The following is a 26509-nucleotide window of genomic DNA, read 5'->3' as shown; positions in this document are numbered from 1 at the left end:
CATAGCACCATTAAAAAGCTGGAGGCGGTTGGGCGCCGCCATGTTAGCTTGGATATTCACTCCCGGAGACGTCTCGTTTCACAACATTTTAGTACAATGTGCAATCATTAATAGATCATTTGGAAATTCCTCATATACTGCCATACTGTAGTGTGAAAAGTAGTAAAAGTAGTTAAAAAATATAATCAAATATCCAGTATACAAAAATACAATAATCAAAATATAATAACGGTTATTCCTGGTGTTTAACCCCATAATGAAAAATAGCGTCCAAAGTCGAAAAATTCAATAAGTGATGCCATGCAAGGCTAGGCAGTTGTGAGATGCTTTATTTGCTTTATAAAGTATTCTATAGAAATCTTCAGTGGGGCAGGACCTGGGCTTGGTTACTTAGTGATAAAGTAGTAATGTCCATAGTGCATTGATTGGTAAATTATTATATGGGTATCGCAGACAAAAAGGCTCTGTTTTCCCTGAAGTGGATCAGCTTCATCCATAGCCAGTCATCCTCTTAGTTTCAGAATCCAGCAAGCATGTACAAAATAAAAACATTTTCATTAAACATATAACAATACTTCATAACTGTGTGTAGTGGGACAGGAGTAAGAACGGTACAGCGTTGTTTACTACTCCCATAACATGGGCTTTCATGTACAGACACTGAACTAGCAGGGGGCTTCAAAGAGCTCGGAATATCTTGTAGTTTTATCGGGAGCCTCTGACGCAGCTTTGAATGTGACCAGAGCATAATGCATCACGTAACATCAGATCGATACAAGATGAGTTAAACTAAGTATTTACCGAGTAAATAAAGATTTAAATTTGAAAAACGGCGTTGTGAGCTGGAGCGGAGCTTTAGGCGATAGACGCTTCGTATACTGTGAGCAGAGCTCTGTGGGCGCCACATAAATAAATCATCTGTTTTTCTCAAGTTGTAGTTTCTATTAATTTTTTTGTCCTCACTTGTTACAATCTTGTTCCCCACAGGAATATTGTTGATTTTGCGCTGGTGGCCACGCAGTTGGGGTTCTGCAGTGTTTACTTTGTCTTCCTAGCTGAGAATGTGAAACAAGTGAGTATCTGTCCTCCGCTTCATGAGAAAATGGAGAGATTCAATTGAAGCCGAGAAGTTGTAGTATATGAGCGGAGCTCCACTATACAACAGTCATCGAGGAGATGCTTGTAAGACCAGAGTCAGATTAAGTAGAGTATGTACCTTGGTGGGGGAATTACTAGTTTGGGGACACCCTTCCCCAAATGTATACAGGCAGTCCCCGGGTTACATACAAGATAGGGTCTGTAGATTTGTTCTTAAGTTGAATTTGTATGTAAGTCGAAACGGTATACTTTATCATTGTAACCCCCAGCCAAATTTTTTTTGGTCTTTGTGACAATTGGATTTTAAATATGTTGGATTCTCATTAGAATCAGGATTAACAATAAAGCTTAATTACAGACACTTCTGATAACTGTTACAGATGTTTATTGTAGTCTAGGGCTAAAGTACAGTAAATTGCCAACATCCAGAGGTCTGTTTGTAACTAGGGGTTGTATGTAAGTCAGGTGTTCTTAAGTAGGGGACCGCCTGTATTGATTCTCCAGTGAATGCAAATTCGCCTTATTAGAGTTGCCAAGTTGTAGAGTTGACCCTCATCTAAGTAAATAACGTACTGATCAGTGGTGGTCCCTGCAATCCTATATTACGAGTAGAGTTGCAGGGTGTATTGATTTTTAAACCAGACCTAGTTCTTGTTATGGGTGGGTCAGCCCCACCCAAGTTGTTCCTAATTCTAAAAGGTTATGCCAAAAGTCCTGAAAAACTGGTGGCTGGAGCAGTTTTACGACTTCAACTTCATCGAGGCAGACTTGGTGGCGAAGACACACGACACCGAAATACTGCCACCACAACAATGTTATTTTTAGCAGGAGATCGGTTTCTAAAAGCCAATGCTAATTTTAAATATGCCATTGTCAGCATTCTGAATATTGGCAGTACTTTATAAAACTTTATTTCATATTACCTGCCAGCAGTGTGTGGCAAGACCCTGGGGGAGGGGGGGGGTTAATCGTATTGGCATCCTGAGGACACCAATACAATAGAAAGATGGAGAAATTTGAATAGTAGCTTCCCTCCAGGGTCTCCTGAAGAGAAACAATCAAGGGACCCACAGCAGGAGGTCCAATAACAATCCATCTCTATTCACACCTTCTCGCTCCTCCTGTAGGCCTGGCAGCCAAGGATGTGGCTTTAAAATAGCACTGAGCATGGCACGTCCTGGGCTGTATTGGACCACAGGAGGAAGCCCTGTGTTGGGATGAAGGCCTGGGTGCCCACATATTTTCTAGTGGGCCAGTAAAATTTAGTTGAGTCCACCATGGCCACCGGGCAAATCACCACCATGCCTGGTTGCTAGGGGTGTAAAGCCAGCTGATTGGCCGCTCTGCAGCCCATCCAGCAACATTTGAGGGTTAGGCGGAACCAGGGCCGATTCTAGCATATTTGCTGCCTGAGGCGAATATTAAAATGCTGCCCCCCCCCCCCCCCCCCGCTCCCTGTTAAGTAAATGTTGAAAACTTTACTAACAACTAACATCGCCACAGGCAGCTCCCTGACACTGTGTGACTGACTACAGGATCTGAGAGGCATTAGTGGCATCTAATACCTTATAGATGACAATCTCTTCCATCAGGAGGACTTTATTCCGGGTTCTCCAATCTATGAAGTATCACTGCTGAGTTCACGGCCAGATATATTCAGCTCCGTGCAGCATCTCCACCCGGCGTCCCTAAAAATACCACAGTCACTTACAGTATAAAGTCTCCTGGATAACAACACTGCGCTCCTAAATAATATATACCCCTCACAGCACAACTGACCGCACTCTCCCCACATATAAAATATCCCTGCATATATATTTCTACTGGAATTATAGCATACACAGCACCAATCAATATACAACACCCCCAATTTATTAATACAGACCCCCTAACATTTGGTTTAAATGATGCAAAGTAATCTATGGTATACTATAACTAATATATCCCACCCTGTTATTATGTCACATGATTTTACATACAGTGCTCCCCTGACCAATGTGAATATATAGCACCCCCTAATATACAGCCCCCCAGCTTAGTAATATACTGTATCCCATATACAGACACCCCCAGCTTAAATCTGGCCCCATTTAATATATACTGCACCCCCCCCCCCCCAGTATAAAACAATTCTGGCCCCATAAAATATATACAGTACCCCCCCCCCCCCAATATAAAACCATTCTGGCCCCATAAAATATATACAGTACCCCCCCCCCCCCAATATAAAACCATTCTGGCCCCATAAAATATATACAGTACCCCCCCCCCCCCCCAGTATAAAACAATTCTGGCCCCATAATATCCATATAATGTATACAGCATCCCCCACACACACAGTATGCAACAAATATGGCCACATAGAATGTATACAGTACTCCCCCCCCCCCCCCCCTCCCACGATAATGACACCTCCCTACTCCCCCCTTATTGGCCACATTTAATTAATGAAAATACATGAAAAATAATAAAAATCATACTCACCTGCAGGCAGCTGCTCCCTCGGTGCGCGGCTCCGGTCTTCACACGGCTCTCCTGTGAGCCGCGGCTCCGCACAGCGACACAGGCGGCGTTACGTCATGACGCCTGTGTCGCTGATTGGAACGGAGCGACGCAGCTGCCAGAAAGGCGCTGCGTCGCTCCGCATATAAATCGCGCCTGTGTCTTAAAGAGACAGGCACGATTTATTTAGCAGGTGGGCGATTTTCGCCGCCCTTTACAGGGATCCGCATTCTGCCGCCTGAGGCGAGATTTTCATCTCTCCTCATGGCAGATGCGGCCCTGGGCGGAACTAGCGAATGGAGGGCTCAGAACTTATATGTTTGTGTCTTCTCCTCTCTACTTGTGGCCATTCCAAGTACCGTATACTTCTGTCATCATTTGGGCCATATTGGAAGCTGGTAGTTCTACTTGACTGGAGCTCCGAGTATTTAATTTTACTCTTGTTGAGCAGTTCATCTGGTGGGAAAAGTCTCCATATCAATGGGACACCAAAAATAGTCAGGTGGGTGGCCTAGTTTGTGTCTTCTCAACTTGTTATAGCTGCTATTGGGAAGCTAAAAAGTGGCAATGACCGCTAAGATCACACCTGTTTCCATCGGGCAGGAAGCTAGCTGCCGCAGGAGCCCTTACCCACTGCCATGTCTGGTAAAGGGAACCCACATGAAGCTCCATCTCCTTCTGTAGAACAGCCAGCTGTTGTGGGCCTCCTATTCGCAGCATGTGGAGTAGTCTTAGAGTTGCTGTTTTGCAACACCTGGGTGACCTCAGGATGGAGACCCTTTGGGTTGGTGGATACCATCCTGACTCTGTAAGTCAGCTGGCGGTTGTGATCGTTCCATCAATGGGCACACAAAGTTCTCTGTAGAGGTGACTTTAAGGACACTGCAAAGTTGTCAAGTTTTCACATGGTGACACCATTAAGTTTTTTTAGTTTCCAATTACTTTCAGACTAAGAAGTTACATCCCTTAAGAAAAGCCAAAATAGCAATGTGTGACCTCAGTGACTTCTCCTGTAGTAAGGATGCAATGTTCTTTCAGGTATTTGAAGCTTCCTTTGAGAACCATTCCCAGCACACTGGATCAGCAGGGAGATGGGATCTTGATCTACGTCTGTACATGTTATCCTTCCTTCCCCTCATCGTGCCATTAGTTTTTATACGGGACTTGAAGAGCTTGTCTGTCTGCTCCTTTCTCGCCAACGTCTCCATGGCCATCAGTCTTGTTATCATCTATCAGTATGTATTGCGGGTAAGTACAGCTCCTCCACTCTTCTCACATCTCTGATATCCACCGCCTTGGGAAAGTAAAAGTCTTAACCTTGATCTTTTTGTTTCCAAAAACTTTTAACATGTTAAGTTTTGAGTGGTGAGGTTTGGTGCTGAGAAAGCCAAACAGAACAGGGAACAGAATCTTAACTTTTAGGTATAGATCTGTAGACTGGAAACTGCCTATCGAAAGAGAGGAAAGCAGAGACTGAAGGACCACAGCACTGAATGCACAATCTTTTAAACGTATGATAGGAATATCTGCACTCCACCCCAACCAATTAAAATGTATGTACACTGTGCCTACACCAGCAGCAGAATAGTGAGTGCAGCTCTGGGGTATAATACAGGATGTAACTCAGGATCAGTACAGGATAAGTAATGTCATGTATGTACACAGTGACTGCACCCGCAGCAGAATAGTGAGTGCAGCTCTGGAGTATAATACAGGATGCAACTCTGTACATACATGACATTACTTATCCTGTACTGATCCTGAGTTACATCCTGTATTATACTCCAGAGCTGCACTCATTATTCTGCTGCTGGTGCAGTCACTGTGTACATACATGACATTACTTATCCTGTACTGATCCTGAGTTACATCCTGTATTATACTCCAAAGCTGCACTCATTATTCTGCTGCTGGTGCAGTCACTGTGTACATACATGACATTACTTATCCTGTACTGATCCTCAGTGACTGCACCATGAGCAGAATAGTGAGTGCAGCTCTGTGGTATAATACAGGATGTAAATCAGGATCAGTACAGGATAAGTAATGTCATTTATGTACACAATGACTGCACCACCAGCAGAATAGTGAGTGCAGCTCTGGAGTATAATACAGGATGTAAATCAGGATCAGTACAGGATAAGTAATGTCATGTATGTACACAGTGCCTGCACCAGCAGCAGAATAGTGAGTGCAGCTCTGGGGTATAACACAGGATGTAACTCAGGATCAGTACAGGATAAGTAATGTCATGTATGTACACAGTGCCTGCACCAGCAGCAGAATAGTGAGTGCAGCTCTGGGGTATAACACAGGATGTAACTCAGGATCAGTACAGGATAAGTAATGTCATGTATGTACACAGTGACTCCACCAGCAGCAGAATAGTGAGTGCAGCTCTGGAGTATAATACAGGATGTAACTCAGGATCAGTACAGGATAAGTAATGTCATGTATGTACACAGTGACTGCACCAATAGCAGAATAGTGAGTGCAGCTCTGGAGTATAATATAGCATGTAAGTGTATAGTGCTATACAGTTTATTACCCAGGATCTACAGTGTGTGAAGCTGTGGACGGTGATGTGCTAGGCTATTGCACCAGCACCTTTTGATAAGTGGGATCTCTGCTATCAGTAGGTGTCTTAGTCCCAAATTTTTATTTGGATGTGTTTTTTTTTTTTTTTTTTGTCCTTTTTATGATGTTCACAAATTTTCCCTTCCGCAGAATATTTCAGATCCTCGTACTCTGCCTTTGGCATCGAATTGGAAAAAGTACCCGCTGTTTTTTGGAACTGCCATATTTGCATTTGAAGGAATAGGAGTGGTGAGTGTATTTTCCTTTTTAACTAGAGTTTACCACTAAGGAAATGTATCAAGTTTACACAAACCCCTTTTGTTTTATTATGTTCATACAAATAGCACCCTAAAAATACACAGACGGGCTTGGTCATTTATAGGGACCGGATTTCCCAGACCCCACAGCAAATTGTGGTGTAACATACCGTATTTTTCAGCCCAGTGCGCCTTATATATAAACCGTATTTACAGACAACAGCTGCCTTGAACTGTGCACAGGTCTGCCACTTGCTGGTCATTCATCCTTATAATCAGATGCGCCTTATAATCTGGTGCGCCTTATACACTCACCGGCCACTTTGTTAGGTACACCATGCTAGTAACGGGTTGGACCCCCTTTTGCCTTCAGAACTGCCTCTATTCTTCGTGGCATAGATTCAACAAGGTGCTGGAAGCTCCTCAGAGATTTTGGTCCATATTGACATGATGGCATCACACAGTTGCCGCAGATTTGTCAGCTGCACATCCATGATGCGAATCTCCCGTTCCACCACATCCCAAAGATGCTCTATTGGATTGAGATCTGGTGACTGTGGAGGCCATTTGTGTACAGTGACCTCATTGTCATGTTCAAGAAACCAGACACCACCACCACCAGCCTGAACCGTTGATACAAGGCAGGATGGATCCATGCTTTCATGTTGTTGACGCCAAATTCTGACCCTACCATCCGAATGTCGCAGCAGAAATCGAGACTCATTAGACCAGGCAACGTTTTTCCAATCTTCTACTGTCCAATTTCGACGAGCTTGTGCAAATTGTAGCCTCAGTTTCCTGTTCTTAGCTGAAAGGAGTGGCACCCGGTGTGGTCTTCTGCTGCTGTAGCCCATCTGCCTCAAAGTTTGACATACTGTGCGTTCAGAGATGCTCTTCTGCCTACCTTGGTTGTAACGGGTGGCGATTTGAGTCACTGTTGCCTTTCTATCAGCTCGAACCAGTCTGCCCATTCTCCTCTGACCTCTGGCATCAACAAGGCATTTCCGCCCACAGAACTGCCGCTCACTGGATATTTTTCTTTTTCGGACCATTCTCTGTAAACCCTAGAGATGGTTGTGCGTGAAAATCCCAGAAGATCAGCAGTTTCTGAAATACTCAGACCAGCCCTTCTGGCACCAACAACCATGCCACGTTCAAAGGCACTCAAATCACCTTTCTTCCCCATACTGATGCTCGGTTTGAACTGCAGGAGATTGTCTTGACCATGTCTACATGCCTAAATGCACTGAGTTGCCGCCATGTGATTGGCTGATTAGAAATTAAGTGTTAACCAGCAGTTGGACAGGTGTACCTAATAAAGTGGCCGGTGAGTGTATTTGAACCTAGACGTTTTAGCAGGCATTTATTGATGGTGCGCCTTATACTCTGTTGCGCCTTATAGTTGTAGCCATTTAAAGGGGTTCCCTTTAAAAAAATTTTTATAATGTTGACCTTTCCATAGGACAGTATCTTATAAGTGTGAGGGTCAAAGACCTGGACCCTGCACCTATTCCGTTAATAGTGCCAGAAGGTACCACTAAACAGAACAGTGGGCTCCCTACAGTGTATAATCTATAGGTTCTGGTGCCCAGAGGGCCTCCTGCACCTCATAATAAAAGTGGCATCTGGGTGTCAGGTCACCAGTATCCAATCAATGGGGGCCCAGTCTTGCACATGGGTTATCAGAAATCAATAGGGTATTACAAAGCGCCTTTAAAAATTTAAAGGCGTAGTACTGCTTTACAAAAATAGTGTCCAGCAATAAAAAAAAAAATCTGTCAACAGATTGGGTCTGATTTTTGCAGCGTAACAACTTTGGCTTTAAAGGAGATGAGCTGCAATACCAGTTGCAACCTATATGTAAGTGTGGCGCTATTTTGGAAGCCGCCAAATCGCCCAATCCTGTAGACCAGGAGTTAACCACCTCTTGTAATTTCTGGATGTGAGAGATGCCAAATAGTGGAGTGTCAATACCCTGCAGGCTCTCGGAGTTTGAGGTAATAGATGATTTGCATGGATATTTGCTTGGAAGTAAAGACGAAGCCAGAAAATAAACTTTATTTCAGTCTTTTAAAAACCTGCCATTGAAAAGTGCAATTTAGTATCTGCCACAGGCCTGTGCTCCGCGTCGTCTGCCGTGATAAATGGCTGCATTTTTGCTTTCAATTGATAAAAAGCACATTCCCGGCACCTCGGTGTTTGCCGTCGCTTCAAGGAACATCTGTGCTGGAGTGTAACGTGGCTATTTGTGAAAAAGGGAAAATGTTTTCTATTTAATCTTCCCAAATAGTTTGTTCTATTTTCCAATGTCTATGCCTTGGCTATTGAGTCTTTTTGGACCGGAGGCTGTCCTAAAACTTGTTTCATGTTGGCATTGGGCCAATTCTTTCATGCTATTATATGCCACTAATAAATATATATAATATATATATATATATATATATATATATATATATTTGTATTACGTGATAACCTAGAAAATCCTTAAAATCATTGTAGTCTTTCCAAACTTGTCTTGAAAATTTTTATTTGTATGCAAATTAGCTTCTTTTTCCAATGGTGGCCGACACATTCATTTTTTTCTTTTTCCGAGCAATTTCCCCTGCAAAGTGATTGTCTTCTTCCCAAGAAATAAGGAAGAAAATGAGTGTATTGGCAGGCATGACCACATCTCCAGTGCACCAAGAAGCTAACCTGCATAAAAATAAAAAACAGGCTTCAAAATAGTTTTACCGATTCCCAAACTGCATAGATCAATAGTGCAGATACTAATAGTAAACTTTTTTCGTTTTTTTGGGGTTTTTTTTGTATCTTTTGTGCTTTCCTTCCTGTACCCACACTGGCAGCCAATAAGGAGAAGCTGATAAAGTATCTAATAACTTAACTCCTTATAGTCACTATAGAATCGCATCCTCTCCCACGCAGTCAGTGGGTAGTCTAATGTTCTAACAGTCATTTAGAGATACTGGCGTACAAGCCCTGCAATGATCACATTGAAGGGGGAGCACCTGTTGGCGGAGTGGGCTGGTACCGGGCGTTCCTACCTGTGCACTATATGGTTTTTATATTGTGTTTAAGGGACTTATTCAGTATACATTAAATAGTGGATCCTGTCACACACCAGTATGTCAGTGTGCTTGGTTTACAATCCTTCATCCTGGTGGTAGATGTCCTTTAAGCTAGTGGCTATTTTTTCTATAAACTAATATTTGTCAATAAATATATTCTTCTTCGCCCTATATCAGTGCCTGCTTAATCACCCTCTAAGGTAAACTGAAAAATATTGAATAAATCCCAAAACCCGAAAGACAGGAACAAAAATACAGACTACACCTAGATGGACCCCATAGTTTCCTCTTATCTCATGCACTTAAAGATGCTATGCCTCAAAGTTTAATTACACCATAATAACACACCTCAATACAATGTTTGTTTGATTCCAGGGGTTAATGAGGATGCTCTACAATAACTTTATAATGACTATAAGGAGTTAAGTCATTAGATACTTTATCAGCTTCTCCTTATTATCCTTATTATGCTATTGCCAGCAAATTCCATAACTTTCTGATGTGTCCTGCTCTGTGGAAGTGACCTCTAGCGCCTACGTAGTTCCACCTCTTGATATATGGGCCTGTACATCATTCAGCCCCCCTTTTAATATTCTTTGGAGGAAGTTTTAGGAGTTGCAGAACTTATTATTCTATAAGATTTATTTTCACGTAAAAATCTATAAAACTATAAAAGACCATTTTCAGCATTTAAAGTTTTTCCAATATTTCCAAGTACACAGAAGATATTATTAGGAGCTGGATACTCATTTAAATATGTCAAAGCTGAGACACATCATCTACTTTTGCAATATATTTCTGTTTACAATGTGTTTTTTTTTTTTTTTGTTTCCCCTTCTGCTCGGAGGCTAAAACTTGAAATTCTCTGAAGTTTTTGAACTTTATTGGGAGGATCATTAGGATGCTAATTGAAATTAATAATAAATTGGCAACCTGCTCCTTTTGTGGAAACAGAATTCTGTAAAATTTAAATAAAGTTGCCAAACCTTTTAGGTCCAACCCATCATTCCTGATCATATTCCACTATTCCTGAAGTGGGCAGCGTGTCCTGATTGTGACATCAGCTAAGGGCAAGGGATTGATATGATTCGGGAAAACATGTATGTAATTGGCTTGTCTGTTTCACATGACTTAAGGTCCTTTGCCAGAACACTAAGGACTTTCAAATGATGACGGACAGCTGGTCTGTAATTTTACAAATCACATTCTTGTGACTTCACTCAGTGTCCTATTTTCTTGCATTTCTTTACTAGAGTCTCTCCCAACAAGCCACCGGTCTACTCTAGGTGTTCTATATGGTTTCCCATGGTTACCAGGAAGCATGGCAAATGGAGATTAGCCTGGGGGACAAGTTGAAGCCTTTGCTGGCAGCTAAACACCTGCAGATAGCTAATTGGAGTAAATTAGATAATTGTTGATTTTTGCTTAGTGCAAAGTTAGGGAAAAGTTTACATAATTTTGCAGTTGTACTTTTAAGGGATTGAAACACATTCGATTGTCATCACCTATCCACAGGATCGGGTCTTGCTTGGCTTTGACAACTGGGACCGCTACTGATCATGAGATTGGGAGTCTTGTTCTCACTCCTCTATGGACTTGGCAGGTCAAGCATGAGTCCTGCTCTTCCATTTAGTACTTTGGAAGCTTCCGAAAACGCAACACTATCTCCGGCATTCCCATACACTAGAGCAGCAGAACACTCGCTAGACCTCCTGCCCCACCCATCAGGGAGGACAGGACCCTGATTACTGAGGTTGGTGGAGGCCCAACAGTTGGACCCCCCACCGATCATATTGTGAATTCCTATACTTTGGATAGGGGATAATGCTTAAAAATGGCTCAACCCGTTTAAACAACTTAAAAGGGCAGGATGGGGGAAACCACAAATCTTTTGCAGCATACACCTGATTGTTGGCCTATAATAGGTCCTTCCGTAACCACACAAGTTTGCCATTGCTCAGGTTCATAATCTATGATGTATGTATGTATGGATGTATATATATGTATGTGTCATTGTGGTATAAGATGTTAAATTTCCTTCTATTACTTAAAGGTATTATAAGTAGGTCAGATGGCATGAAATGACGGCACAGCTACCGTACCCCCGCTTGTCTTCCCTATCGAGCCTATTACACTGTAATGCATGTCCGCAGATTCTGCTGTCACTTGTTATTCTGGACAGGCACAGATTGAACAGGACACATGTGTCGCTTCATGCTCTTCCTTCAATAATCTCAAACTGGGAAAAAAATCTCATGTATGACTTTATCGATTTTAACGGGAAAGTAGTGGAGTTTAGCGTGAATCATTTCTCAAATTACGCGGAGAAGCTCTCCTAATATAGATATTGATTTCTTCTGCAGTGGGTGATTTCTTAGCGGTATCTTACGGTCACACATTCATTTTCTCTTTTAAATTGGTTGACTTTATTTTATTTCTTTTATTAATTCCTATGAACTTCATGTGGTTAATGTTTACTGATTTATGTTGTTTTCTTAAAGGACAATGGAGCCCAGTATTGTCCTTCAAGATTTCTGTAAAGGTGTTGTGCCAAAATTCAAGTGAGCTTTGTCTGTGTTGCAAAAACAATACAAAAAAACCCTAATTGCTCCTGGTTTTCATTATCCGTTATTATGGCTGGATATTCCATAGAACATTAGAAGTGTTGATATCACATGCATTGTGAATGTCAGGACTGAACTGGTCTCTAGTCTTGACAATGACGTGAAGCTTTTTTTTTTTTTTTTTGCTGGAGGTTGAAAAATCTTGGCTGCATTTTTCCAAAAAAACACCATTCCTGATCATAATTTTTCTGGTATAGAAATGAAAAGAGTTTAAAGGAAACCTCTCGCGCAGCCAATTTGCTCAATAAACCCTGAACACTACCTTACACATGTATCGTAAAAGTATTAGAATGGTTCTAGCGCTGTGTTGGTACTCTGATCCACAAACTACTTTTATTCCCCCTTGTTTCCTTCATCGATCCAGTCAAGGAGGCGGAAAAATTCTTGGATGTACTTAAGCCCCCCCCTTGCTCTGCCTTGTGATCCTGCCCCTCTGAGCACCCCTTGGCACTGTCCCCTAGCTCCTGGTTACTTGAATCTTGTTTGAATGTCCTGCACATGCACGGTACGCCTGCCTGCTCGTCCATGGCTGGATTCACAGACGCACCACACGTGCGCCTGTGATGTGCGCGGCGCCGCTGAAGTAAATTGCTACTGCTCCTCACCTCACTAGCGCAGAGCACATTATAGGTGCAAGCAAGGTGCATTTTATAGGTGCATGTGCCATGCCCGTTTGTTCTAGGCATGTACGAGCAGGCCTACGCGGAACAGATGAGCACAGCGCCCATGTGCAGGAATTTTAACCAGGATTCAAGTGATCAGGATCTCCAGGTAGAGCTTGACTGCATCCAAGAGTTGTTCTACAGTTTTCACTGGCTCTCTGAAGGAAACTGGGGCGAGTGGGGGATGGGAATAAAAGTTGTTTTTTTAAGAAAAGCAGAAAACCAAGGATTCGGACTAGAACCATTGTTACACCTTTACAGTCTAGTACAGTGATGGCGAACCTTTTAGCGGCCGAGTGCCCAAACTGCAACCCAAAACCCTGCTTATTTATCGCGAGGTGCCAACCAAAAATTAAAGCAGTAACTTATTGCTCCCTGATCAACAACTTTCAATCATTTTAGATGGAACATTTTCATCATTTTTGCTTCTTTCCAGTTTCCCTCTGTACACATTCCCCTCTGTTCCCCTCTGTCTAATTCTCACTCTTCCTACAGTCCCAAGTAGCGAAGTAAGTATCAAAATATGACTGAAAGCAACATGTTTTAAGTTGCTTGGAACTGCATGAAGATTCTTTGAGTCCTGCCTGGTGTGCTGGGGCGATGGCAGGGTGCCCACAAAAAGGGCTCTGAGTGCCACCTCTGGCACCTGTGCCATAGGTTCGCCACCACTGGTCTAGTAAAACATACTGTTCATTGAGTAGATTTGTGGTGACCGGTTCCCTTTAGCTGCAAAAACAAGCACTACCCATGGTCAGGTGCTCAGCTGTTTTTGGAAGAAAACAGCCTTTGTGTACAAATGAATGTGACCTCAGTACTTGGGAACAAAAACCCCAGGGACAACAGCACGGGTGCTGGAATCGTGTGTTCTTCAGGGGAACTGGGTACAGGCAGTCCCCCGGGTAAAGTACAAAATAGGGTCCATAGGTTTTTTTCTTAAGTTGAATTTGTATGCAAGTCGAAACTGTATATTTTATTGTATATTAATTATAGATCCAGACCAAAAAAAATTTGCCCCAGTGACAAATGGAGTTTCTAAATTATTTGCTGTAATTGAACCAAGGATTATCAATAAAGCTTCATTACAGACACCTTACAGCTGATCACTGCAGTCTGGGACTATACTAAAGCATCCAGAGAGCCTCATAAGAGGTCACAGTGTGCTGAAGGATCCGTCTTTAAGTGTTGGTCGTCTATAAGTCGGGTGTCCTTAAGTAGGGGACCGCCTGTATGCCACCCCCCCCCAGCTTGTGGTGTTATCCTGCCTTACCTAGGCCTCCAGCTGTACAGAAGAACTGTATACGGGAGGGTATATTCAAAAAGTACGGTAAAAGTACCATTATATTGTTAACTTTTGGAATTTCTGTCTGATCTAGAACTTTTTGGGCACAAAGGTCAAGATCCCCGAATTGTTGGATTGTTTTCAAAGTGATCTGATGATAACGTGATGGTGGCCATAAAAGCCACTGGACCTCTTGCAAAATAAAATCTTCTTGTCCTATTTTTAAATTGGTTTGCAAAAAATTTTCTGGTTATTATTTTTCCATATCAGGGAAATAGGAATGGAACACTTTGCAGCAGTTATACATTTTAGTAAGTGCTGTGACGTTTCATGATATTGCATTCATCATCTATAAATCGGTCTGCTTCTTCTCGCAGACCCCTGGCCCTTTGTGCACCATCACTTGATAGATGATCCGCCTCCGGGAATAATACAAATTTAGCCGCTCTGTCCCAGTAAAGTGGAAAAGAATGGAGGGATTTTAATTGAGTGAGGTTTCATTTGTGCTAAGTGGTGCCCGAGGCCTTGGCGTCAGACGTTGGCGTCTGATAGTTTTGGAGTGAGCTCTTCGGACCCGTTGGTGGGGTCTGCAGAACATGGTAGATGCTCTGTTTTATCTGCTGTTGTAATTTGGAGGGCTCTTAAAATATCCCAATATTTGTCTTAATAATAATTCTACCATAATATTAATGGGTAGCTTGCAAAGTTATTTTGGTGAATTTTTATTTGCACGTTTTGTGAAATTATAGGGTATAGCACTAGAATCTGGTCAATTGGGATCCAACTGCAGGGATCTGCACACCGATCCTGAGGATTATGAAGGAGCTTTGACTTCAAACCTGATCTGTAGTCCCTGCATTCTTGGATTATTTTGTATCACAGCAGTGAAACCCTCAAAAATGAATTGTGAAATATTCTCTTTCCCTAAGGCCTCATGCATACGAACTTATACACGTCCAGGCGAGCATCCAGCAGGAGAGAGAAGGGGTGAGTGCTTTTCACCTCTCCCCTCTTCATAGAAAGACTAGCAGCTGGTGCCGTAATATTGCAAAATATAGGAAATGTCCTATATTTTTCAGTGCACGGTCACAGTGCGGTGAGACACCATGGGACCACAGACGTCTATGGTCCCGGGTCACAGTCCCCGTTTCGTTTGTGTGCATAACTCATGCAGCATGAGACATTGATAAAAATGAGTATAGTATTAATATTCCGTCATTCGGGATTGCAGGGATCTCCACCAATTCTGAGGATTATGAAGGAGCTGCAACTCTTAAAGGCCCTTTAGTCTAAGATTGTTGGGACGTAATCGTGAAATAACTTACAAAGCGTCCAAAAGTCTTCTGGTCACTCCGAAAGACCCTATACTCAATAAATCATATAAGTGGGATAGGAAGTAATCGTGTGTGATTTAAAGGAAACCTATCATAAGGGATCTTCTTAAGAAGTTGGTATAGGGGTCAGGTAGATGGTAGAAATCTACGGATCTGTCACTGTATAATGTTTGTATTCAGTAGATGCTGAGAAAAATCTTATCTTTTTTTTTTTAAATTATGCAAATTATTGACCCTTAATAGCCTCAGCCGATCCCACTTGCCCTCATGAGGGGGCTCCTGGTCCCTTCTGTGGCCTTGTCCTAAAGCCAGGCTGTGGAGCGTGCGCTCTGCATAGCGGCGCTCTCTTCGATGTCAGATCTACTGCGCATGCACAGATGTTTCGGCTTCGGGACAAGATCACAGGAGGGGGCAGGAGTGCGCCAAGGAGGTGATAGGTGGGTTCGGCTGAGGCATGGAGTAGCATTGACTGCCGCTCCCTGGAGAGGCTACTCCAAGCCCCCATTGCCTTTGCCGTTCATTTCCATAAATAAAATAGAAGATTTTTCTCCGCATCTACTGAATTAAAGATTAGACAGGGAAAGTATAGGGGTCAGGTAGATAGGAGAAACCTTAGTAGGTAGAACCTTTTTAATGTAGACCAAATGAAGTATGATGACTTATAGTGTATAGGGCAAATCTATGCAATTGTTTAACTTCTGGATGGTGCAAAATTATTTCACCCACCCAGTGAAACCAAGACTGTAGGGATCTGGGATGTTGACACTTTTCTATATATAGGGTGTAACTTTCTCACTCTCTGGTCAAAATTTTATGGCTTAAGTGTTTCTCCTCCATGTCCCTGCCTAAAGCTTAGAAATACAGAACGCACAGACTGTATTTTGAGGCTGGAATTTCGGAATAACAAGTTCTCATCCTTTGATGTTTCTATATTACAGGTTCTCCCCTTGGAAAACCGTATGAAAGAGAAGAGAGAATTTACCCGAGCCTTGAACATTGGCATGGCCATAGTGACAGTTTTGTATATCTCCCTGGCCACAGTGGGGTACTTGAGTTTTGGAGACCAAATCAAAGGCAGCATTACTCTAAACCTTCCTCAAGATTCCTGGTGAGTTCCCCTTTTTATGTTTCTTATCTTTGTGAAATCCTGATGCGGCTGTTACTGGCACAGAACGTTGGAGGAGGAAGGCGACGCCGGCTGTCATCTCCTTAGATAATGTCTTTACTTTTCATAAGATGAATAACAATGAGGGTTTATAGAGGTGCCCCTGGAGAGGGTTATGTATGGGGAAGGAAAGTATTAAAAAATAGTTTTGCAGAGTTTGCAAGGTAATCGGAGAAGGGATTCCCCCCACCCATTATAAGAATGGGACCCCAGCAATCCAGAGAATATGGGTTCCTTTCTTAGTATGTGATGGAGAGGTATGTTAAACCTATGTCCTGCTGCTCCATTTAATAGTATGGGAGTGTAGGGGATTGCTGAGCACAACCTTGTATCTTTGGCACTGACTTGCACAGTAAATGGGAGTGCTGGAGATACCAGCGATCAACAAATTCCGCGATCAACAAATTCCAACGCTCCCATATTATCGAATGCGGCAGCAGCCAACATGCTTGACCTGCTGCAACACCTAATAGAACATGACCCCTGTTGTCTTGATTGGTGGAATATCCGCTTGTTCTCCACTATCCTATATTTGCACTGCTCCGACTTCTCATTCCTACTTCAATGCTCCTGGTCTGCTGATATTCTTGGCTTGGCCAGAAGCATTGGCAAACACAAGCTCCAGTGCCATATAACACTTGCCATCTCAAGACTCCATCTTGATTTTAAGATTTCCTTTTCTTTCTTTTTCTGCCTACTTTGCTATTAATCCCATGATGCCTCATCACAGGCTCCCAAACAGCATAAATGGTTCTTTCTTTCCCTGTTAATGTGTTTTAGTATGCCATAATAATCCTCTCCATCTATATTCTCCAAAAAAAAAATACCATAAGTGTTTACTTTGTACCCCATCTAAACTTGTGGTGATCTTGTGCAGTACAGTCAATCATACAAGATCTCCGCTGACTGCAGTGTAGAAATAGTGTCACCAGAAGCCTAGTTACACGTCCAATAAATGAACCATCCCAATGTGATGTAAAGGAATTGTACCATCCAGAAGAAAAGATCTGATGAGAGACTGACCCTTGTAATACTTGAAATGAGACATATATGGAATTTGTAGTCTCCAATCCCAGATCTAAAACTTCTATCACAGTTACTGATGATAATCAGACCGGTTCCTGTCACACAGTTATAACTAAGGAGCTCACATTTCAGTTTCCCTGAATACTTTTGGGGTGAAGAATATAGATGGAGAGCAGTGGTATAACTTGAGGGGGTGCAGAGGTTGCGATTGCAATCGGGCCCTAGAGGCTTAGGGGGTCCATAAGGTGTCGCTTAACCATAGGAGAAGACAGGTACTATAGACCAGTGATGGCGAACCTCTTGGAGATCGAGTGCCCAAACTACAACAAAGACCAACTTGTTTATCGCAAAATGCCAACACAGAAATGTAATTAGTGATTTACACTCCCTGCTCTGTCACAGTTACAATGATAATCCATATATGTCCACACCTTCCCACTCCTCCAGTAGTCCCAGTTGGCGTTGTCACTTTAAAATAGCTCTGTGCACAGCAAGTCATGGGGTATCTGGGACTGCTGGAAGATACCTGGAGTCATCTCTGGTGATGGCCTGAGTGCCCACAGAAAGGACTCCGAGTGCCACCTCTGGCACCAGTGCCATAGGTTCGCCACCAATGCTATAGACCATAGTCGAAGTGAGGGGGGGCTTCAAGTTATGCCACTGATGGAGAGGATAATCACTCAAGAAGTAATAGAGACAGTACTGTCTCCAGGTGGTTATGTGATACTGGGCTGAGGCATCGTGGGATTGATGGCAAATCAAGATGAAGATTTGTGCGAAATACAGTTAGATGGGGTGTCCAAAGTTGAGGGTCCAAACGCAAGCTCTGGGAGCTCCCAGCTTGTTATGTAAGGATGGGGGGAGACAAAAATCTCACCCCTGCGTGACACCTTGAGGTAGTGGTGTAGTTTGGGTGTTATTGTGTTGAGGGGTGATTGGTGGGTTTCTGCGTGAAAATGGCTTTTGTACAAAGTTTGACTATTTCGAAAGCTAGAAAATACTCAGTCGTGAACTTTTCAGGAATAAAGTAAATCATAAGCGTTTGTCATCCCCGTTTATTCTCGGATATACTAACTTTAAACAAGTTAATGCTAGCATAAAAGACACGAGAACTACAAGTGGGTTTTAATATCCGTAACATTAGGAAACGGTTCTATGAATCACTAAAGGTATTTAAAAACCATTTAGCGCTCCCCGGGGAGCCATTTACTTCTCGCTACTTTGTCATGTACCTCGTGTGAATGAGAAAGATGACGGATCTGTACTAATACAGTATTTATACTCTATAAAGGGTCGTGGACTGTGCTTGTGGGGCAGCATTCTTTAACCCCTTAAAGGGAACCTGTCATCAGGACTAAGAGAATAGTGCGCACACTGCCAACGAGTTTTTATAAGAAAACTGTCATTTTCCGATTTAAAAAAAAAAAAAATTGAGTTTTTTTTTTCTCCTTTCTCTTTCTGCAGAGCTGAACTAACTAACTCTAAACTCTAAACTCACTTTTCCGGCGACCCCTGTATATCTTCTGTGCGATCTGTCCGGCAGCACTGGGGCAGGGGCTGGCAGGCTATATACACTGGGGCAGGGGCTGGCAGGCTATATACACTGGGGCAGGGGCTGGCTGGCTATATACACTGGGGCAGGGGCTGGCTGGCTATATACACTGGGGCAGGGGCTGGCAGGCTATATACACTGGGGCAGGGGCTGGCAGGCTATATACACTGGGGCAGGGGCTGGCTGGCTATATACACTGGGGCAGCGGCGGCAGGCTATATACACTGGGGCAGGGTCTGGCAGGCTATATACACTGGGGCAGGGTCTGGCAGGCTATATACACTGGGGCAGCGGCGGCAGGCTATATACACTGGGGCAGGGTCTGGCAGGCTATATACACTGGGGCAGGGTCTGGCAGGCTATATACACTGGGGCAGGGTCTGGCCGGCTATATACACTGGGGCAGGGGCTGGCCGGCTATATACACTGGGGCAGGGGCTGGCCGGCTATATACACTGGGGCAGGGGCTGGCCGGCTATATACACTGGGGCAGGGGCTGGCAGGCTATATACACTGGGGCAGGGGCTGGCAGGCTATATACACTGGGGCAGGGGCTGGCAGGCTATATACACTGGGGCAGGGGCTGGCAGGCTATATACACTGGGGCAGGGGCTGGCAGGCTATATACACTGGGGCAGGGGCTGGCAGGCTATATACACTGGGGCAGGGGCTGGCTGGCTATATACACTGGGGCAGGGGCTGGCTGGCTATATACACTGGGGCAGGGGCTGGCAGGCTATATACACTGGGGCAGGGGCTGGCAGGCTATATACACTGGGGCAGGGGCTGGCTGGCTATATACACTGGGGCAGCGGCGGCAGGCTATATACACTGGGGCAGGGTCTGGCAGGCTATATACACTGGGGCAGGGTCTGGCCGGCTATATACACTGGGGCAGGGTCTGGCCGGCTATATACACTGGGGCAGGGGCTGGCAGGCTATATACACTGGGGCAGGGGCTGGCAGGCTATATACACTGGGGCAGGGGCTGGCAGGCTATATACACTGGGGCAGGGGCTGGCAGGCTATATACACTGGGGCAGGGGCTGGCTGGCTATATACACTGGGGCAGGGGCTGGCTGGCTATATACACTGGGGCAGGGGCTGGCAGGCTATATACACTGGGGCAGGGGCTGGCAGGCTATATACACTGGGGCAGGGGCTGGCTGGCTATATACACTGGGGCAGCGGCGGCAGGCTATATACACTGGGGCAGGGTCTGGCAGGCTATATACACTGGGGCAGGGTCTGGCAGGCTATATACACTGGGGCAGGGGCTGGCAGGCTATATACACTGGGGCAGGGGCTGGCAGGCTATATACACTGGGGCAGGGGCTGGCAGGCTATATACACTGGGGCAGGGGCTGGCAGGCTATATACACTGGGGCAGGGGCTGGCAGGCTATATACACTGGGGCAGGGGCTGGCAGGCTATATACACTGGGGCAGGGGCTGGCAGGCTATATACACTGGGGCAGGGGCTGGCAGGCTATATACACTGGGGCAGGGGCTGGCAGGCTATATACACTGGGGCAGGGGCTGGCTGGCTATATACACTGGGGCAGGGGCTGGCTGGCTATATACTGGGGAAGCTGTGACTAATGCATTTACCACCCTCGGCTTATACTCGAGTCAATATGTTTTCCCAGTATTTTGTGGTAAAATTAGGGGCCTCGGCTTACACTCGGGTCGGCTTATACTCGAGTATATACGGTAATTATTAATATATTATTATTATTATTATTATTATTATTATTATTATTATTATTATTATTATTATTATTATTATTAGTTTAAAAACTCCCCATATCCCTTCTGAGTTTCATTTTTTTTTTTTTTAAACAGAGCCGTATGTTGGCTTGTTTTCTGCTTAAGAAATTCCTAGTAGTCATGGTTTTTAATATTTCATGCCGTGTACTGGGAAGATGGAAAACAAAAAATCCAAATGCAGTGAAATTGATGAAAAAACACATTGCACCATCAGCTTTCACTGTACGGCTCAAATTTCACCTCCCCTTTTAAGTTTTAGTTTTAATTTAAGTTTTATTGTGTTTTAATTTTTAAATAACTTTTAATTTTTACATTTCTGTACACTGACTACAGAAACAAAGTTTTTTTTTTTTTTTTTTTGCGGATGAGGTGACATTTTCATTGCGATCATCTTGGGGACTGTACATTTTTTTTTTTTTTTTTTCACTTTAAATTCCAAATTTAGTGTTTCAAGAAATTGGCATTTCATGACATTTGGGTGCTGTTTTTTGCTGCCAGGAATAACTGTTTGTATATTTGGATAGCTCTGTGCAGCGCTGCGTAATCTGTGTGCACTATATAAATAAAGAACAATTATTATTAGTAATAATGTCAGGACTTTTGAGATGTGATGATACAGAACATCATGTTTTATGATTTTATTTATCTTTATAGAAGTTGTAAGGACAAATGGGGGTGCTTTTAATTTTTTTTGTTTCCTTTTTTTTATTTTTTTTCTTGCATTTGCAGACCCCCTAGGGTACTTTAACCCTAGGGGTTCTGCAAATACAAGAAAAAATTAAAAGTAAACAAAAGAAAAAAACTTTAGCTCGAGGGGGTCTGATCGCTCTTACCATATCCTGTAATACAGGTGTATTGCAGTATTCAGTGGATTTACTGATGATCAATTGCAATGTACCACTTCACAGATCCTACTTAAATATCAATGCCTGCAGTCTCATACAGACTATCGTGGCAATGGATCATCACTCCTTGATGACGTCTGGACTCTAAATGCCTCTGTCCAGTGTCATTTACATGGTTAACTGCTGGGTGTTTGCTGTATAATGTAGCAAACACCAGGTCTGTATGAAGAAGACTCAGCCCCTCCTCTCTGCTAAGAGTATTTGCTGTATCAGTACTTTTTCGTGCCTGCAAAAAAAGTTCTATATATTACAAAGTTTCACAAATAGAACTTGTGTACAATGGCAGTGACCTGTATTCCACTGCATGCCGTTGTTTTAGGTGTTCTGCGACTACCCCCCTGTAACTTTTGGTTGTCTTTGTCGCCTTCAGGCTCTATCAGCTGGTAAAGGCTCTCTACTGCTTTGGAATTTTTGTCACCTATGCAATCCAGTATTATGTTCCTGCCGAAATTATCCTACCTCTGATTACCTCAAGAGTGTCCAAGAGATGGAAGCTGCTGTGTGAACTCGCCGTGAGGTCATTGCTGGTCTGCGGGACATGTGAGTACAGTGGACGTGTTCATTCCGACATATTATAGTGTGAGGTACCTCCCAAAATGTGGGGCCATTCATTTTAATATATGCTATATGCTATGTAATATTAAAAGAAAGTCGCCAATTTGCACCTGTACCAGTTTTGTTTTGTAAAATTGATATTTTTCTCTGCAGCTGCTAGTGGTAAGTTTCTGTATGACCCCAAGTGCTTTTGTTCATGTTTGTATTGAATACTTTTCTATAATGTTATCACTGCTGTATAATCTTTCTTTCAATATGTACTTTCTAGTCCCCTTTCCGCAAAGACAGAAAGTATATTGGAAAATTGTATACATTTTTTTTCACACAAGCAATATGAACTAATTTCTCATGGTTTTCTAGATCTCTGCTCACGGTCCTTTAACAGGAAGCTTCATTGTTTTACTTCCTGTAGATAAAAATCTGTTCCTGGTCATGTGATGTCATAGATGTGTACGGCTCATGATATCCCTGGTCATGTGATGTCACACAGGTGCACGGCTCGTTATAGCCCTGGTCATGTGATGTCACACAGGTGCACGGTTTGTTATAGCCCTGGTCATGTGATGTCACACAGGTGCACAGCTCGTTATAGCCCTGGTCATGTGATGTCACACAGGTGCATGCCTTGTTATATCGCTCGTCACGTGATGTTACACAGATGCACGGCTCGTTATATCCCAAGTCATGTGGTGTCACACAGGTTCACAGCCCATTATATCACAGCATAACAGAGCTTTAAATGGGGAATTGATTGCAGTTTCCATAGCAGTTTCCATCCATTATAACTATACGTTATAACGCATAGCTCTGAGTCCCTTTTTACTTTTCACATGTGGGATGCGAAGATAGTAAATAGATGAAAGCAAATGGAGTTTTTTAAATTTACCGTTTTTCTAATCTATTTTTTTTTTTACTACTTTTTTTTTTTTTTTCCTATAAACAAGTCCATTAACATCTGATGTTTTTCGCTTTTGACTATTATTGTTCTATTGTGTGGCAGCATGAATGATAAAACCAGTACACCGTATCATCATACCATTCATAGTCGGGGCTCTGCTTTTTTTTTTTTTTTTTTTTTACCCTGCAAAGCTTTTAAACTGTGCAGAAAATATGGATTCAATTATTTGCAGCAGAGGCACATGAAAGGGAGATTTTTTATTTTTTTTTTTCCTTCCAACTTTTGAAATGAGTCTTGTGAAATGACCCCATTCTGTCTCATTCATCTGATAGGCGGCTTAACAAAATATATTGTGCAAACTAATTTCAGAACATGGATATCCCTTTTTTCCTTTGCAGAAAAATGTAAAAAAAAAAAGCCACTGGCATGGGGCTTGGGATGATTTCCAATACTAGTGTTGGTATATTTCTTAAAAATCTTATAAGTTTGTAGTATTTAAATTTATTGAAAATGAGTCTTGGTGCTGTATAGGGAAGACATTTTTGTAATATATATATATATATATATATATATATATATATATATATATATATATATATATATATATATATATTATAATATGTATGTGTGTGTTTTCTAGTATTTTTATTTTTTGTATCAGCTTTCCTTTTAAAGGTCTCCTTGTAAAGTTTGCACATACTGTACATTTGATACTGTCATTTTCAAAATTTTGGAGAGGCTCCATAGAGCTGGAGCCCCTCAGGCTCATTTGCATACAGTCCATGTCCTTTAAGTTGAAGTTTATCGTTTATCACAAGCACAGCCAGAGAGATCCTTTGACAGTTCCAATGATGCCTATATTTGGCTGCTGCCTTCTTCCTAGCCAGCAGCAAATCTCAAAAATCTATCATCACTATCTGTTAAATCCTCTCCAGCTTCTTCTGAAGTGGGTAGGCACCTCCCTGTTGTGACATCAGCTATGGCCAGAGCAGCTTCCCTCACTTCCCATAATTCTTAGCTTTCCTCCCACACACACCAGCAGTCCAGTCTAGTGATGGGAATTCCATCACTTCTTGGTGAGGTGGCTCATTAGGCTCCGCTCATTAAGAAGAGCCGTCTTCACCTCCAAAGGCCAGTCAATCACCCCACAACACTCTACTTTTAACCCGATTTTGTATCGGGTTAAAGGGGGTGTGGTGAGCCAGTTAGGGGTGGTGTTAAGTGAGCCGCCGGCTCCCGTCCTTCTTGAACAAGAGACGGCTCTTTCGGGAACAACACATAACTAGTCCAGTCAATCATGACACTATGATGTAAACTGGCTCATCCAAACCAAGGGGGACATAAACCTTTGATTCGGTTCCATGAAAGGCAACATGGTCGCCCAACTAGTGGGTGGTACCAGGCTGGCGTGGGGAGTTGCTGAGAATTGTGAAAACTCTTTAGGGCTGAGGCATGTGTAAAATAGACAAATATACCTTCAGATTCCAGAACAGTATACATTTCTGTTGTCCTGCTGCTACTAACATGGGTAAGATTACCGCTAGCAGTGTAACACTGCTAGGACTGTTGTAGCACAAGGAGCTGCTTGCTTTAAGGTCCTCCTTAACTCTTAATTGGCCAGATCTATAGTAGGTAACAGGTGGTGCCACAAGCTGGATTGGTTGCAGTTGATTATTAAGAAGAGAGGTAAGTGCATGGGTATAGGTACTGTAGGTGTTGTGTTAAACTTAAATGGAGGGGTTGGAGATGGCTTGGGGCTTGTAGCTACTGCAGATGATCCGTACTATGATTTTTTTTTTTTTTTTGACTTGTGGTTTACTTCAGTTCTGAATGCGGAAGTCTTGTAAGTGCACTAGAGGGCGCCAGAAGATGTCCTGCTGTATTTTGGTCTCGAATAACTCTTCCAAAACAGTATCTACACCTATACTATGTGTTTAGATCGAAAATAGTGAGTTATTTGCTTCTTCTCTTTACTTTTTGCATAGCTGTAGATTATTTGTGTTCTGTTATTTATTTTGGATATATTTTAGTATATAATTAGCATATAGAATTAGTAAAATTTAATTAAGATGTGAAAGACGAGGGGTGACACTAAACTGGGACATGCAGTTTCTATGATTCGATGAACAGTGTTGTACATGAAATTAGTTTAACTGCTGTAAGCCTGTGAGTCCTGCTATTCCCTACTTTACTTGTCTATATCACTATAAAAATCTATACTGTCTTACATGGTGAACACAATATAAGAATTGAAAGAAATCAAACAAAAATGAATTCTTTGCATATTGCAAAAGCTCTAACTTCTCCTGCAAAAAAACAAGCCCTCTTATCAATTCACTGTTAATGGCAGCACAGAAATAATAATAATAATAATAATAATAATAATAATCTTTATTTATATAGCGCCATCAAATTCCGTAGCGCTTTAGAAATATATTTTTTTTCTTGTAGAAAAAAGTTATAAACATAACTATTAAGAAAATTGGATATTGGATATGGTGTTTAGAATGCAAATAAAATTTCACAATTTTTAATTTTTTTTTTTTTCCTTCAAAAGTTGATATTTTTTTGTTTTGTTTGTAGATTTGCAGTGAATTGCCAAACATTAAGAGCACCCTTCATCCCTTTCACCAACCCCCACATATTTTCAGCATTCAAAAAAAAAAAAAAGTTTCACTCATTCTGGAGTAATTAGGATTTTTTTTTTCTTCCTTTCACCTTTACCTAGTTATCAATGTCATTGAAGGGAACCTACCACCACAAATATACCTATAAAGGTAGATTGGGTGGTAGGTGGATCAATAGGACGTGAGGATAGCCTTTTAAGGGCTAATCCTCACGTCCCCGCACTTTTTTGTTAACTTTTATTAGACTTTTATGCAAATTTACTTATGCGACTACTGGGGCGTGGAGTAGCCGCATCTGAGGTTACATGAGGCGGCTACTCCAAGCCCCGGTAGCCTCATTTCCCCTCCTACTCACCATCTTCGGCGCGCAGAAGAGCAGGCCCGCGCTCTCGCCCGCGAGTAGCCGCCTCGTGTAACCTCAGATGCGGCTACTCCACGCCCCAGTAGCCGCATAAGTTAATTTGCATAAAAGTCTAATAAAAGTTAACAAAAAAGTGTGGGGACGTGAGGATTAGCCCTCAAAAGGGCTATCCTCACGTCCCATTGATCCACCTACCACCCAATCTACCTTTATAGGTAGATTTGTGGTGGTAGGTTCCCTTTAACTTGTC

The 26509-nt window shown here is 42.6% G+C and overlaps 1 protein-coding gene across 3 annotated transcripts in view; it reads left to right on the top strand.

Annotated features, from left to right (window-relative positions):
* SLC36A4 (solute carrier family 36 member 4) overlaps positions 1–26509 on the top strand; it is a 115217-nt gene that overhangs the window by 23723 nt on the left and 64985 nt on the right. For all 3 annotated transcript variants that reach the window (XM_072134113.1, XM_072134111.1, XM_072134112.1), the window contains exons 6-10: positions 988–1072; positions 4639–4848; positions 6328–6426; positions 16340–16509; positions 22189–22358. In XM_072134113.1, the coding sequence (XP_071990214.1) occupies positions 988–1072; positions 4639–4848; positions 6328–6426; positions 16340–16509; positions 22189–22358 (734 nt within the window). The remainder of the gene's footprint in view (positions 1–987; positions 1073–4638; positions 4849–6327; positions 6427–16339; positions 16510–22188; positions 22359–26509) is intronic.

This window comes from Engystomops pustulosus, chromosome 2, assembly GCF_040894005.1.
Source record: "Engystomops pustulosus chromosome 2, aEngPut4.maternal, whole genome shotgun sequence".
In the NCBI taxonomy this organism is placed as follows: Eukaryota; Metazoa; Chordata; class Amphibia; order Anura; family Leptodactylidae; genus Engystomops; species Engystomops pustulosus.
Note: the sequence above shows the minus strand (reverse complement) of the source record. Positions and strands in the feature narration are given on the sequence as shown.